At 45.8% G+C, this 16,129-nt stretch overlaps 1 protein-coding gene across 2 annotated transcripts in view; it reads left to right on the plus strand.

Moving 5' to 3' along the window:
* The first annotated feature begins 425 nt into the window (after positions 1 to 425).
* The window catches only part of plcl5 (phospholipase C like 5), a 65,508-nt gene continuing 49,804 nt past the window's right edge, over positions 426 to 16,129 (plus strand). The window contains exons 1-2 of one of the 2 annotated variants that reach the window (XM_035616213.2): positions 426 to 548; positions 2,419 to 2,590. In XM_035616213.2, coding sequence (XP_035472106.1) covers positions 2,480 to 2,590 — 111 coding nt within the window. In that variant the 5' untranslated portion in view covers positions 426 to 548; positions 2,419 to 2,479. Of the gene's footprint in view, positions 549 to 2,418; positions 2,591 to 5,499; positions 6,365 to 16,129 lie in introns of those variants that run through there. The other variant, XM_035616212.2, reaches the window with a different exon arrangement.

The following is a 16,129-nucleotide window of genomic DNA, read 5'->3' on the forward strand; positions in this document are numbered from 1 at the left end:
GTTGTTGCATTGATGCTAAACCTGTATTTATTAAAAGGGGATTAGAACAAAGATTTATTATTATTTTTTAATATCTCCTATGTAATAATGCATAAGAAGCCCATTCCTCTAGAAAATCCAGAGAACAACATCTGAACATTATCTGTGCCAAATTTCATGCTGAAAAGGGGAAGCAGAGCAGAGTTGCAGGCTTTGGTGTGGACATTTTCCAAATTAAGAGTGCATTTCATCTAATACAACTGTTTGAACCAAGGCGGGTGCTCACCTGTCCTCTAAAAACGATCTTTGTAGCGCGGCTTGATGACGTCAGAGCTGGCAGCGTCAAAACGTCACGTAGGGCGGAGCTCTACCGAATGATTGACACGCCCATCGAACCGTCGGAGCCAGGAGAATCGGTCAACGCCTTTTCGCAACAGTATCCCTCCGCTGAAGTCGAACGGCGGTGAAGCGGGCCGTTTAACAGCTCAACGTGACGAGTAGCCTTTATGCTAGCTAGCGGAAGCGGTTTGCAGGATCAAAACGCAAGTTTTCTTGACGAAACGTCGAAGGTAAGACATCCTTTGTGTTTGTCGCTGTTTCATACGAACTTTATTTTTGCTCTTCTTCGGCTGCGTGTTCGACGACGGTTGGTCGGAGAGTGATACGAAACACACCGTTGAAATCTGGGTTGGCTCTGCTAAGACACGTAGCTTGTGGTGTTAGCATGAAACATCATCGTGTTTACGCGACGTGCCGTTTTAGTTGCTTGGTGTTTGAAGTGTGTTTCGTTCAGGCCGAACGTGGTTGATATTGGCTTGGTAGCAGAGTTTCTCCCCCGTTCTGTGCATATGCTATATGGCTGTATTGCTTCATCTTTGGCATAATTATATGTGATTTGTTTCACATGGGTGACCCAGTTCGTTGGAAAAGTGTAAAAAAAAAATATATATATAATATATACATTGGTCTAATTTAAATATCGAGATATTGTGATTTAAAGACCCCAATCCTTTATAGAGGAGTGGTCATGCCAGTATGGATCACATGCCATCCATCATTTGTTCCATGTGTGCACTGTAACCAGGTGAGAAATATTATATCTCCAGCACATGACTCCAGTATCTGTATTGTATTGCATCTATGCAATATCACCACCAGGTGTCAGTAAAGTTCAATGAATCACGCAGCCACCCACTGTATATACATCACAATTGTTTTTACACATTAAGTGGTATGAATCAATCAAATTAAAATATACAATTTGAATATGGTGAAAATACATTGCTGTTGTGGATCTTCAAAAAAAAAGTTTAATAAAATCCTCTATTTTCTGTTTCATATGTAAATAGGTTGAATATAGCCTGTATTTGTAAAGCAAACATTTTGGATCTTTGCTCTAATAATTCTGATATACCTTTAGTCCGTGAGGCATTATATTTAATTACCAAAATCAACAGGAGCAACCATATTTTTTAACAGGAGGATTGAACAGGAGGCACTAATATATATATATATATATATATATATATATATATATATATATATATATTCCGACAAGTTCTGACTTTACAGATCCTTCTCTGCTCTGTATGCCACGTGAACTTTGTCACCTCTGCACCTTGAAGCTCCACAGTTGCCCTTTGACCTGCTCCGCTCCGCCTCAGCACGCAGAGTCCTCTCCGTTGATTGTGAATAATACCCCAATAAGTAAAGGCACAGTCTATAACTGTAAGAGCATTCTGTAAATTGGAGCCTAATCACATGAATAACGGCATCGTTTGAGGTATGGATGTTAAATTAGCGCCTCCTCAATGGTGAATGTCTTTGTTAATCCGGCAGTTTTCCAACGTTGCAGATATGAGCAAATCATTTATGAGACATTTATCAGATCCTGGGTTTTTTTTGCCATAAATTGGTCCTTTTTTATTACAAAGAAGACCAGTCGTCTTTTTGTCTCGATCGTGGGTTATGCCTTCTAAGAGCAAGAATAAAGGCAGAGTTATGACACCACATAATAAGTGTTTGCTTTCTGTTCCTGTTCGGCCTGATGGTCACACGGTCCGGCGCAGGAAGTGCGGTGGCAGAGCCCAGGAACACACACCAGACACACCCTCTGCTCCCCCCAGCTGTGAGCAGCTGGAACTTCCTGCGTACATTCAGATTCAAACAGCAGAACATGTGTCACTCAAGCTGATTCTTTTTTTAACTTTTTACCTCAGTGTTTTCCTTTTTGAAGTTAGAAAAGCCTGTGACGGCTGCCGGCGACGCAGCGAACGGGAGATAAAGGTGTGAGGGAGCGAATCGACAAAATGAGATAAACAGTCATAAAGCCTGAGCCTTTGACCCTATATCTGCTTTCCCCCCTGTAGCCAACCGGGATGTGGTGACGTGATCAATAACCAGCTGTCATTAACACAAAGGCCTGGCTTCTGTTGACAGGCGCCTGGTGGTGGGAGGAGGAGGAGGAGGAGGAGGAGGGCCGTCAGAGGCCTGAAAGTACATGGCGACGATGGAGATGCATTGGTCTGAGAGGGAGCGGTGCCTTGCTGCAGCCACGGACGACATCCTGCCACGGGAAACTGTAGCAGATCCTCAATGGAAAAACAACAAGGTCGGCCTTTCTTTTCTTTTTAGAGTGGCATCGCCTTTTCAGTGCTCAGGACTCTGCTGCCCACTCGCGCTCGCCCGCCCGCCGTTATATTTGGGCTCTTATTAGCTTCAGTCGAACACAAAAGTTCCGCTCGTCTTGTGACGTGAATCCTGACTCACTCATCTGGCCCTGCTTTTTTGTTTCTTTTCTTCGGTGAATAGAGAAACGCTATTTCAGTGCAGAGTTTTGTGGGTGCATCACTGAGAGGGCCCTCTAATAAGGCCGACTGCGGTCACGTCTTGTGTCCTGACGCGAACCTCTCTGATCATCCACCCACTCCCTTCGGTCTGAGTCCACGTGGAGCTCGTGTTTGTTTGGAGACTCGGCGTCGGAGGACAGCCGGGCCGATCAAGGAGGCTTTTAAAAGCAGAACTTTTGCTAAATTATTTCTGAGAATGAATAAAACATGAACCTGAGAGATCATGGGACATAGGGCTGGTGGGGCATGTTTATCTCTCCAGCCTCCGCTTTCTCCACATTTACTAGTGTGACAGCGAGAACAATCCATTCCTTTGTGCCTTTTTTCACCTTTTTTTTCTCGCCCCCTTATTCACAGCAAGCATTCAGGGATTTCTATCACTTCTCCCCCACAGACTGTTTGTGCCTTTCCCTGAGAAGGAGCCGGGCTCCGAACAGCACTCACATGTCTGTGGGCTGAATAAGCCACTTATCACCACCAGGGTCTGTGGAAACATCCACACAGAAACAACTGGCACCCTTGAATAAGACCCTTAACTTCTGTAGACTGTCCCCCACGCACCCACACACACACACACACACACACACACACACACACACACCCTCCAACCAAGCACATCCAGTGGACGGTAACTCTCTGTGGGCGTTTTTCTATTCACCAGAAAGAATGTCCTCCTTGTTTTGCAGGATTTAAAAGAAGGAAAACAATTCAAATATAGAATCAAGTCCATCATCAACAGCCATCCTTTGGCTCTTGATTAGTCTGGCTATACTTTGACCACTATGAGGAGACGCCGAGCTCACACTCTCTGCTACACATGATGCGTTTCCTACACATTGGGTGATTTGATTTCCCCACTCATTGATAGATTAACTCATAGATTTGCTCGTGTGATGGTCAAATGCTTGGTGTGGCGTCACAGATGTTTAGAAACGGAAATAAAAGCTAAATGAATTGACGCATCTTTAAGAAGTTGCAGTTGAGAGACACAGACACAGAGACAGACAGGGAGAGAGAGAGACAGTGAGAGTGAGAGAGAGAGAGAGAGAGACAGACAGGGAGAGAGAGACACAGAGACAGACAGGGAGAGAGAGACACAGAGACAGTGAGAGAGAGAGAGAGAGACACAGGGAGAGAAAGACAGACACAGTGACAGAGACAGACAGGGAGAGAGAGACACAGAGACAGTGAGAGAGAGAGAGAGAGACAGACACACAGAGACAGAGACAGACAGGGAGAGAGAGATACAGAGACAGTGAGAGAGAGAGAGACAGACAGGGAGAGAAAGACAGACACAGTGACAGAGACAGACAGGTAGAGAGAGACACAGAGACAGTGAGAGAGAGAGAGAGAGACACAGGGAGAGAAAGACAGACACAGTGACAGAGACAGACAGGGAGAGAGAGACACAGAGACAGAGACAGACAGGGAGAGAGAGACAGGGATAGAGAGACACAGAGACAGAGACAGACAGGGAGAGAGAGAGACAGTGAGAGTGAGAGAGAGAGAGAGACAGACAGACAGACAGGGAGAGAGAGACACAGAGACAGACAGGGAGAGAGAGACACAGAGACAGTTAGAGAGAGAGAGAGAGACAGACAGGGAGAGAGAGACACACAGAGACAGAGACAGACAGGGAGAGAGAGACACAGAGACAGTTAGAGAGAGAGAGAGAGACAGACAGGGAGAGAGAGACACACAGAGACAGAGACAGACAGGGAGAGAGAGATACAGAGACAGTGAGAGAGAGAGAGACAGACAGGGAGAGAAAGACAGACACAGTGACAGAGACAGACAGGGAGAGAGAGACACAGAGACAGAGACAGTGAGAGAGAGAGAGACAGACAGGGAGAGGAAGACAGACACAGTGACAGAGACAGACAGGGAGAGAGAGACACAGAGAGAGAGACAGACAGGGAGAGAGAGACAGGGAGAGAGACACACAGAGACAGACAGGGAGAGAGAGACACAGAGAGAGAGACAGACAGGGAGAGAGAGACACAGAGAGAGAGACACAGTGACAGAGAGAGAGAGAGAGAGAGAGAGACAGACAGGGAGAGAGAGACACACAGAGAGAGAGACACAGTGACAGAGAGAGAGACAGACAGGGAGAGAGAGAGAGAGAGAGAGAGAGAGACAGACAGGGAGAGAGAGACACAGAGACAGAGACAGTGAGAGAGAGAGAGACAGACAGGGAGAGAAAGACAGACACAGTGACAGAGACAGACAGGGAGAGAGAGACACAGAGAGAGAGACAGACAGGGAGAGAGAGACACAGAGAGAGAGACACAGTGACAGAGAGAGAGAGAGAGAGAGAGAGAGACAGACAGGGAGAGAGAGAGAGAGAGAGACAGACAGGGAGAGAGACACACAGAGAGAGAGAGACACAGAGAGAGAGACAGACAGGGAGAGAGAGACACACAGAGAGAGAGACAGACAGGGAGAGAGAGAGAGACACAGAGAGAGAGAGAGAGACACACAGAGAGAGAGAGAGAGAGAGACACACACACAGAGAGAGAGAGAGAGAGAGAGAGAGAGAGACACACACACACACACACACACAGAGAGAGACACACACACAGAGAGAGAGACACACACACAGAGAGAGAGAGAGAGATAGACACACACACAGAGAGAGAGAGAGAGAGACACACACACACACAGAGAGAGACACACACACACACAGAGAGAGAGAGAGAGAGAGAGAGAGAGAGAGAGAGAGAGAGGAGGGGTGAATCTCTCCCGCCCGCAAAAAGTGTTGAGGACGCGGAGGTGATGCTCACAGCGGAGAGCGGAACACGTTTCTGAAGACGAGGAGACGAAGAGAAGAGGAGACGAGGAGACGAGAGACGAGGAGACGAAGAGGAGAGGAGAGGAGAGAAGTCTGCGTCTCCGCCGCTGTCCCGCGTCTGTCTCCGGACACCGCACAGCGCCTCCCGGCTCCAGAGAGCGAGTCGGAGAAGAGACCGTTTTCACGCAGGACGCGTCAATGTGACCATCCGCCGTGCGCCCCCGCTGATGGAGCAGTGGTGACCGGGAGGGGGAGAGGAGACGAGCCGCACAGAGACACGGACAGACAGACGGAGAGACAGACAGACGGAGAGAGAGACAGACAGAGAGACAGACAGACAGAGAGAGAGACAGACAGAGAGACAGACAGACAGACAGACGGAGAGAGAATGGGCTGTGTGTGCGCGGTGCAGCGGGGCGCCTCGCTGTAACGCCGGCGCGTCATGGCCGGGGTTCACTCTTTTGATGCCGCGTCTGGACATTTCTCGGAGCCTGCCGCCCAGGGCGCGACCAACGCCACGGCGGGAATAACCACCGGCGACGCGGCGGCGCTGCTCCCCACCACCGGCACCCGCGCGTACTTGGAGGTGTCGGCCGCGGCGCAGGGCTGCGGGGCCGAGGGAGTTTACAGCAACGGACGGTACCGGGAGCACGGCGGCGGTCCGCGGCTGCTCGGGAGCGGCAGCCGCGACAGTTCCGCCGAGAGGATCCACGGAGCGGGGAACGCGCCCTGCGGCATCATGAAGGTTGGTAGAAAAAACACTCGAGTCTCCTTGTCGACGGCCCCTGAAGGTGACACGCGCACGCGCGAGGGGCCGCGCGCCGCCGAGACGCGTCCTGGGCGCAGAGGTCCGACCCAGGGAGGAGAACGATGACACAAACAAGCTGCGTTCTTATCTGAGGAACTCTGCTCAGAAGTTTGTTGTAGGACATCTGCCACCGGCAACGAGACCACGGTGTAGTGCTCATCACCCTGGGCTTCACATGTGGATGGAAATCCTTGTGTCTTTGACCCACCCACCGCGTGTGTGTGTGTGTGTGTGTGTGTGTGTGTGTTTCAAACTCATTGACACTCACTAACCAGACACTTTGAAATGAGCTGCGATGATCAGATCTTTGGGGCTGCAACTAAAGATTATTTTCATAATTGATTAATCGATTATTGTTTTTGTCCACACCAAAGATATTTAGTTATACTGTCATAGTTGAGCAAAGAAACCAGAAAATAGTCACATTTAAGAAGCTGAAATAGAGAGTTTTGACCTCCCCCCATAAAAACTACTTTTATCATAATAGTTGCAGATTAATTTAGTAATTGATTACTAATGGATCGACTGTTCTAATCAGACCGAAGACTGTTACTTAATTAAAGTTCAGACACGCACCGTTAAAGTCAGCTGTAAACTGCAGGTTAAAAGTTATATCCTGGCACATTAGACTCTTTGGACTCGTTTGATATCGCTGCGGTTGCACTATAACTCCTGCAATAAAAGTATCATGCAGTATATTACAGTTACACCTCAGAACTGTGCAGTAAAACACGGCAATACTGTGACAGTAGAGAGTTGACGTGTCTTTGTGGGACCGCGTTCCCGCCGGGACACCGTGTCCTGTGTTATTGTACTCTCACATTTAGATTCTGTAACACTGGTTCTAGTGTGCGTTTGTATGTGTTGAAATTATAGATGAGTTGCAGAACACCCAGGGATGCGTATTTAAGAAAAACGTAATAACGTAGAAGTAGAAGAAGTAGGTCTTGGTGCTTTGACACTCCCACCTAATATAAAGTTAATTTGTGGGCCAGGGCCAGGTCGCCTTCCTCCATATAGCTTGTTCAGTAATAGCCAGTGGGATTTTTTTTAAGCCCTAATTAAGGGGCTCCCATTACTGGAGGTTAAGTAACTGGACTCCCCCACATTCTAACACAAGCATTATGACCAAGTTTCCGTGTAGGATTTAATATAACGTTGTCCCCCTGTTTATGCTTTTTTTTGCAGCACAAGATCGCCCTTGTTTTACACGTTGTGCAATCAGTTTGCACGGCCGTCTGCATCATGGGGTCCTCGGCGGAGACAGAAGTGTTGTTGCGTAGGTGCAACGCAGTGGAGAGAGTCGCATTCTGTCACATCAAACCTCGTCTGCTTAGCAACGGACACAAAACAATGGCTAATTCTTTTGTCACCTTCCCCATTATTGGATTCCCCCTGTGGATGTGGGCAAATGCATCGCACTCACCCAACAAACAACATTTACATTCATATGTGGACACACTCACTCACACACACACACACACACACACACACACACACACACACACACTGCTGGCTCGATGTTGTCGGCTCAGTGGAATCCAAGTGCATTTCTTTCCCGTTTTTCGTCCCGAAGCTCTTCCTTGGTATTTACTAATACGAGTACCATTTGTTATTCACAAGGCAACAAAAACCCCAAAACAACAACTTTGAAATATCATATGACTTGAAAGACGTAAATTCCTCCTACTAACCCCACAAAATAATCAGTCCACCTCGGCGAGGCACACGAGCAGCACATGACAGCGAGGCTGGAGGGGGGATTGTGCTGTCGAAATATGATTGATAACAAATCTTCAGAGGCTGCCCGGTTCATACGGGTGTTAGAAAGTGATCCTGCTGAGCTCCGCCAGCATTGCGTGAGCAAATTCTGTCTCGTCTCCTCAAATAACCAGAGACAGCAGCGCGGCTCTAAAAATGAATATGTCCACACAAAAAAACCCAACCGTGTCTTGTACCTGAGGCTATTTAGTTTCCATCGCTGAACTTACTTCACTGGAGGGAAAGCACCTGCGTGATATATTTTTGGATTTGAGACTAAAATCGGCCTGGTGAAGGTATTTTAATCTCTTCACACCTCGTGTATCTCGAGTGTCTTTCTACACTTGAGCCGTCAGTCTTTTCTCCGAGACCTGCCATTTGTGCAGGTTCTCCCAACGTGCAACTTGGCTGCAGTTTGTGAAATCCAATTTTGTGTTTCAGTGCTATTATTGAAATACTTTTGCAGACAAGGAGCTGTTATCTAATCACGAGTTTCCCATTTGAATTTTTAAAACAACTGCAGGCACCGCGGCGACGCCGTCCCACCCCTGCAGTGCAATTTATGTAGACACAACTCTTTTGGCTCTATCCAGTAGGCAAATGTCGTAGTTACTCGGTTAGTCACACGATGGTCTTGTAAAACAAGTTTACTCAAAGCGCAGAGGTGACACGTTCTCGTCACGGAGCTCGAGGTGTCCCGTGTAACCGTGATACTCAAGAAAGATGCATCACATATTGTAGCCATGTCATGTGCATGCTGGGGAACTGGGTCAGACTCGGTTCATGTACATCCGGTACACCCATCCCACCCCCCAGCACTTTGCTGCGTGTGTGTGTGTGTGTTTTGAGTGGAGCTTTAAAAGGTGAAGGGGCTACGCGTCCAAGGGAATGGAGAAGCAAATGAGCAATTACAGTGCTGCATTACCTCATCAGCTCGGCCCTCAACGTGCAAATCTTACATGAGAGGAGTTTGTGTGTCTGTCCCCTTCAGCGGGGCATCCAACTTTGTCCTCTTGTCCTTCTTGTCGGGGTGACAGTGTCGTGATGGAGAGAGCCTGCAGAGTGGCAAAAGGGGGAGGGTGGGGGGGGGGTTATGTAATGCTGGACTGGGGACAGCTGCGAGGCCGGCTCCAGCCTGGCTGCTGGGTGGAGGGAAGTGACAACCAGCACAACTACAGACGGAGCAAACAGCGTTTTTACTGACAAACACTTTTGCATGTTAACCGATGCATCGAGCATTTGCCATTTCGTTCATTTTCTCCTGCGTAGTCCTTAACCTCAGCGGCAGATGCCGTAAAGGTTGAGCGCTTATTTTCAGACAGATACAAAAGAGAGTTCATGGTCAAGTTAAAATGAATCCTAAAAAGTCACTATTAACAGTGTTGCATCGATGATATGACACTGAAATGATATGTCCAAGATCGATATAGATCACATGCTTATGTCTTGCATAAGGTGCTGTCTTCAATTCACCTCCATGTGTGGCAGGATATCAATCCAGCCTCTCGTTCACGACCTCACATAATAGATTTGAAGCCAGTCCGACCCAGCATGACCCCTTAATAAGGCGCTGACATATACTTTTGGCTTATACCGAAGTGAATCCCGGCGACTGAGAGCCAAAGCCAAAGCCTTTGGAGCGAGTGAGAATGAGAACATCACAGAGGAGGCGAGTGTAGGTTAAAGGGGAGTTTTCTTGAAACCGTTTCCATTTTCTGAAGGAAAGAAAACATCAGTTGTAATTCTGGTGCAGTCGCATCTCTTAGTCTGCCTCTGGTAGCGTGAGGGAATCTGCCACATCCAAACGGGGGCCGTAAAAAGTGTTGTGAGATAAGCACAGTGCACTGAAAGTCGTCGTCGTCCTCCACTCGACGACCGTATAAATAGAACGAGCGGCTCAGTGCTTGTGTTTGACCACCTCTGGTCCTGATAACAGCGCCGGCAAAACACATCGTGCCAGTGAGTCAACTGTCAACCCCGTAGTGTCCCGGGGTTAAAAGCTGACCGCGCACACATCAGTGCCTTTCATAACTGCCCAAGGTTGATGGGTGGATAGTTCTTTTTATGGTGCATTCAACTTCAACCCAGGGGGGGTCGGTTCATAAAGATTGATGTCCGGGACGGTCACCAGGTCATAAATGATTTTTTTACTGAATGTTTTTGGGATCATTCCAGGACGATTCTTGAGAAGTTACATTAGTTACATTATCTTGTTGAAGATGTCCGTCCCCCTGGGGGTTTATGGAGACTATGATTGGTGGAATCTGGTATGATGGGAGGGTGCACTTTGGCATCAAGGGCATTAATACTACAGATTTGGTTACTGACTGTATCACCGATTTGTGCTGCTCTGGCAAACGTACCATTTTCTGTTAGTTTATAGTGTTCATGAAATCATGAGTTCTTGCTTCACATACAAGAACAAGTGTGAAAACGTGAGATTGTGTACTCACACACACAGACTTGTGCGAACAGACAGGGAGAGCCCACATCTTCTGCATGGCTCGTTGTTTGCCTTTGAATGAAAATTTCCAGAACATCCTTCATGGGCCAGAGTGTAGTGGAAACTGTGTATCGCGATCACGCCTGTCCCGGTCACATTAATCACTATCAACAGATTGATTAATTTTCACCTTTCTTTTTTTCTTCATGCAGATTATCCTCTAATTGACATTTCTATATATGAATGAAAAAGTAATGAAATGGACGACTTTACTAATTACTGATTTAGAGATAAAATGACATTGTCTCCTAGTTCCTACTCTCACAGCAGCACTACCCGCCGCTGTGAGAGAACAGTAAGAAAATGAGTAATAAGTTATATATGACGTATGAGCGTATGACACATCATGTATGAAAAGACATGAAGGAGAGAACTTGATCATTATAAGCAAATTATTTGAACAGTTTTCATGCCCAAATTATTTTCTGTCCAAATCTTTTTGATCACTCTTAAGCAGTTTCCACTGTATTTAGAACCAGAGACATTTTTTATTCCCTTAATATCCCCTTAAGTGTTGAAACTCACATGATGTGGAAATGACTTTGTCAATGAAGAACATATCAGTCGGTGAGTTTAATCATGTTTGCTCAGCAAGATCAGCAGATATGTCCCCGAGATACATCATCTACAGCCTCTAGGTGCCCTTCTACATGTGGTTGCTCTGCATCTTTAAGGCAGCTTGTATTCGGGCTGCAACGAACAATTCTTTTCATTGTCGATCAAGTTTTCTCAATTAATAGTTTGGTACATGACAAGTTCCTAATACCACAATATCCTAGAGCACAAGGTGAACCCATCACATCGGGTTTTATCTGACCAACGCATCAGAACCCAGAATAATTTAAGAACAAGAAAAGCAGAGAATTGTCTCATTTAAGAACCTGGAACATCAAAATACACTTTTAGACACCAATCGATTTTTTAAATAACAAATACTCTAATCTGTAACCTAATCGTCACAACTCTAGATTGTTCGGCCATTGTTTACAAACTGGGACATTAAGCAAATTTCTATGTCTGTTTTTACCTTAATCAGCAAGAAGTTCAGCAGCAATAAACTAACATCAAAATGATTATTAGGCCTGTCACCATAATGACTTTTTGTTCCACGATATATTGTCCCAGAAATGATTGCAATAAACAATATTATTGTCATTTTAAGACCATTTTTTGATACTGAATCACACGGTTTGTGTTGCTGCTGAGAGAAATGTTATCCAAAGTTTAGACTTTTTTCGTTTAGGCCTCAGACAAAACAAAGCGATTCGAAGACGTGGTGCCTTTTAGAAAAATACTAAGAAATCCATATTTGTTGACATTTTACAGACCAAACCAGTGATTTATTAATAATACGACGCAAACAGATGAGAGGACAGAAGCAGCGAGACTTTGTGTAGACACAATGGCTATTATTCAGGTCAATAAAAATTCATGAATGGTACGATAAGTCGATAACTTTTTTGTCTTTCTGGTGCGCAGATGTTGGCTGTATTGTATCACTTCACTGTCAAGAGGTCTCCCATTGAAAGAAACAAAACAAATTCACAGTGTGCTTCTTTTGTGGCATTTCACAAAGTTGACTTAAAAACCTGTCTGACACCTGGATATGGAGACTTGGCTGCGGGGGATCTGTCAGACAGGAGCGCAGTGTCTTAAATTTCTTTCCCCCTGACGGATCCCACTGTCAGACTGTCTCGGCTCCCGGCTATTGATTCCCTAATGTGAGGTTTGGCTGACCCCCCCCCCCCCCCCCCCCCCCCCCCCCCCCCCCCCCCGAGGGCCGAGGACGCCGCGGTACAAGCCCGGACAAAAAACACTGATTACATGTTGCGGGATCATCTGAGATGATGATGATAATGAGAATTGGAATAAGAGCCTATCCACGCCTCGCTGCTCTCATCGTAGGCTTTATGTAAAAATAAGAGCTCCCTCCAGAAATTTAATCCAAAGTAATGGAATGTGGGTAAAGATCGCAGACGTTTGGGTAAATTGCACGTCTATTTTAAGAGCACAAGTAACTCCCGTGTCTCCTGCAGCAGCGTCCTGCACTGCTCGCGTCGATATTTTTGGAAAACGGAGATCTGCACTGCGTTGAAAAAGGAGGCAGCAGGAGATGTGAAGTGGTGATTACAAGCGTCTGTGGGGCTGCTGAATCATCGTCTCGCTCTCCTGGCTGCTTCTCTCAAAAGCAGCAACCTGCAAAAATACAAACATCTCAAACAGGCCCCCTTGTATTTAAAGCCACAGCTTAACGTCAAACCAACAGACGCTTTTTATTAAGGTCAATCACCTGCAGAGAAACACTGAGCTTCAAGAGCCCCCAATGCAGTCCTCGAACAAACAAAGAAGAGCTGCCTTGATGACAAGTTGCAGGTTTTATGTTTTTATGAAACTTTTTATTTCACGGTGATTCGGTAGAGAATGCCTTGCCTCTCAAAGAATGTGTTATTATTTGAGGCCGTGGTGGAATGGTGCTGTTATTTAACAGAGATCATAGTTTAGATAAGACAAAGAATCTGGGGAAATAAGATTGGAGTCATAGTTTCAGTGTTTACTGGAGATGTGGAAGCCTCACGTGAGTTTTTGTGGATTTTTGATTTCAAACAAATTCTGCAGCAGCAGACTTGGAAGAGAAATGAGTCTCTTGGACGATCATGGTCATCCAGTCTTTTATTCACCGATAGTTACAATTACAAAGCGCTAATTCTAATTATGTAAACTTTTATTTAATCATGAAAGACCCACTGAGATCAAGATCTCATTTCCAAAGAGAGACCTGCGTACTTAGGCATATATAAAATACGTATTTTAAAGAACACAGCAAAAATCAATCAGGGTTTGGCACCAACGTATCAACTTGAAGATAAGATACAATAATCCTTTATTGATTCCCATGGGGGAAATCCAGCTATTACAGCAGAAGACAGAATGTGTACAGGTTTGAATAACAGAACTACATAGAACAATTACAGAATACATACATTTCCAGGCTCAGTGTTAATTCGAGGGACTGGCAGCACCAGCCAGTCTGGAGAGCTAGTGTGATCTGCTCCAACTCTCCAGCCAAAGGGTGATGTCAGATGAGAGGACAATTTTTTTCAGAACAATTAGTAAACACTGTTATTAAAGTAAGTACCCCCACAGATCTGAAAAGGATTTGGTGTATTTGACTTTCCGCCACAGATGAATGGAGTTTACTTTGTCCTTGCGGCTGTTCATCAGCTGTTTCAAAGGGGGGGTTGTCCAAAGCTGCCTCCAAGTCCATTATTCCCTCCACAACTTGAGCTGGAACCTCAATTAGCCATGTGTCAAATTGGGCCCCGGACACAAAAAGAGTTCTTTCAAAGGAGAACAATTGATTTGACTGGACACCACCAGGGTGTGTTTTGGGGGTAATGCCTTATCTTGATGATCCTTGCGGGAGGTGTGCAGCGGCGATGACACCGCAGCGGCTGCAAGGCGCTGATATTTACTGTACTTGTGGCCCTCGTGACAGAGAGAAATCGTTGGGCAGAGCAATAACCCGGGGAGGACATTGGTTTGAACAACATATGACTCCACACACAGTATTTAGAGTCTTGTATAAGGACCTTGCCTCCTCCCCCAGAAGAGCTATTGTCAATTCAAGGACATAAGTAATGATGAGTAATATTACGATTTGTCAGGCTGGAAGTTTCCCAGGTTCATCCTGGCGCAGGGAACCGTTGGCTCTGATGGATGAATAGGACAATATGTCTCTGGGAGCTTTCTCCACCGGGCTTTGTTCTGACATGTTTTTACTACCTGGAACACATGTCATTTCCCCCAATCGCATTTTTTTCTTCTTTATTGGCGTGCAGAAAAACAGGAAATGGTTGCGACCGTACACTTTAGAAGAGCACTGTGTGACTTAGGATAATGAAACCGTTTGCAATCCTAAAAGCAATCAACCAAAATAAAAAGTTGCATATATATATTTTAACTCAATAATACATTGTGTATCCCGAGGACAAAAATTATGTTCAGGGATTTTAAATTTCTCGACTACTATTTAATTGATTTGAAGTGTGAAATTAGTTTTAGCTTTAACAAAGATTTACATGGACTAGATAGGAAAAGACACAACTTCAGCGACTATAGAATCATAAGCAAACGTTAAGTGGCCGAAAACAAATAAGATTATCTTCGGTACCATGTACAAACATTGTTCTTTTTATCGTGAAACCCTTATTCGAAAGAGCTGAAAAGGATGGTAACAGGAAAGACCAATCCTCGTCAACTTCCCTCAGATAGTCAATCAGTTGGTTTTCGGCCTGCGGGAGGGAGCGCACTATCTTCACGTCCGTATCATTTCATTCTTCTGCTCCTGCCTCTGCTGCCCCAAGGTGGTCTGCTGGATTTATCTCTGTGCCTGCCCGAGATCGGAACAAGGAGAGAACAATTAGTGGAGGGAAGAGTGTGATGAATGAACTAGTGTGTGTGTGTGTGTGTGTGTGTGTGTGTGTGTGTGTGTGTGTGTGTGTGTGTGTGTGTGTGTGTGTGTGTGTGTGTGTGTGTGTGTGTGTGTGTGTGTGTGTGTGTGTGTGTGTGTGTGTGTGTGTGTGTGTGTGTGTGTGTGTGTGTGTGTGTGGTCATTTTCAGTCGCTGCCTCTCAAGTGACAGGAGTGAATACAGCAGCCTCCTTGGAAAGTACTACAACAGCTTTCCTCACCAAAACAGTGGGGGGATTTTCTTATCCAGGTCTGGATCCCGAGAGAATATAATGCCAGAGAACTGCAGGAAGAAGGATGGGATGCAACATCCGACCCTCTGACCTTGTGGGTGGATTTGCATCAAGGCATGGGAGCGCTGGTGAGATGTTAGCGCATCATAGATATTATTAGGTGTTGCAGTATACGCTGTATGCCTTGCATTGTGCTGGGTGATTCAGACTTCAGCCTGAGAAACGAAAAAAATTCTAATGCAAAAAAAGATTTTTAAGCCAAGGTTCTCTCTGCTGTAATTGAACACACATGCTTCTGTACAAAATGCAGCAGTTTGAATTCCCCCAGATGTGAGCAGAGGCTTTCTTATGGAGCTACTGAGGGGAAACCCCTCTGGTTTTCTTACCCTGACATGATTTCTACTTTTTTTTTTTTTCACCCTTGCCAGTGTGGATGCCAGTGTTGTTTCAGGGCTCAGGCTTCTGCCCTTCTGCTGTATTTGCTTTCGTTTTTTAAATTGGGTTCTTCCATGCGTGCGTTCTGTGCAACCTTGCTGCATGTCAAAAGCTCAGCTTATTTATACATTTTATATTTGTGGGTTGAAATCATTCACCCACTCTGATGGCCATGATGTATTCACCCATTCTGAATGATGAATGATTTTCTTCTTTTGAGGTGCACAAAGCAGAAAAAAAGGCTGCTGAACTTTGTCAAGTTGCTGGTGATGTTGGCATCATGAAGAGATTATCTTATGAT

This window comes from Scophthalmus maximus, chromosome 17 (genome assembly GCF_022379125.1).
Source record: "Scophthalmus maximus strain ysfricsl-2021 chromosome 17, ASM2237912v1, whole genome shotgun sequence".
NCBI lineage: Eukaryota > Metazoa > Chordata > Actinopteri > Pleuronectiformes > Scophthalmidae > Scophthalmus > Scophthalmus maximus.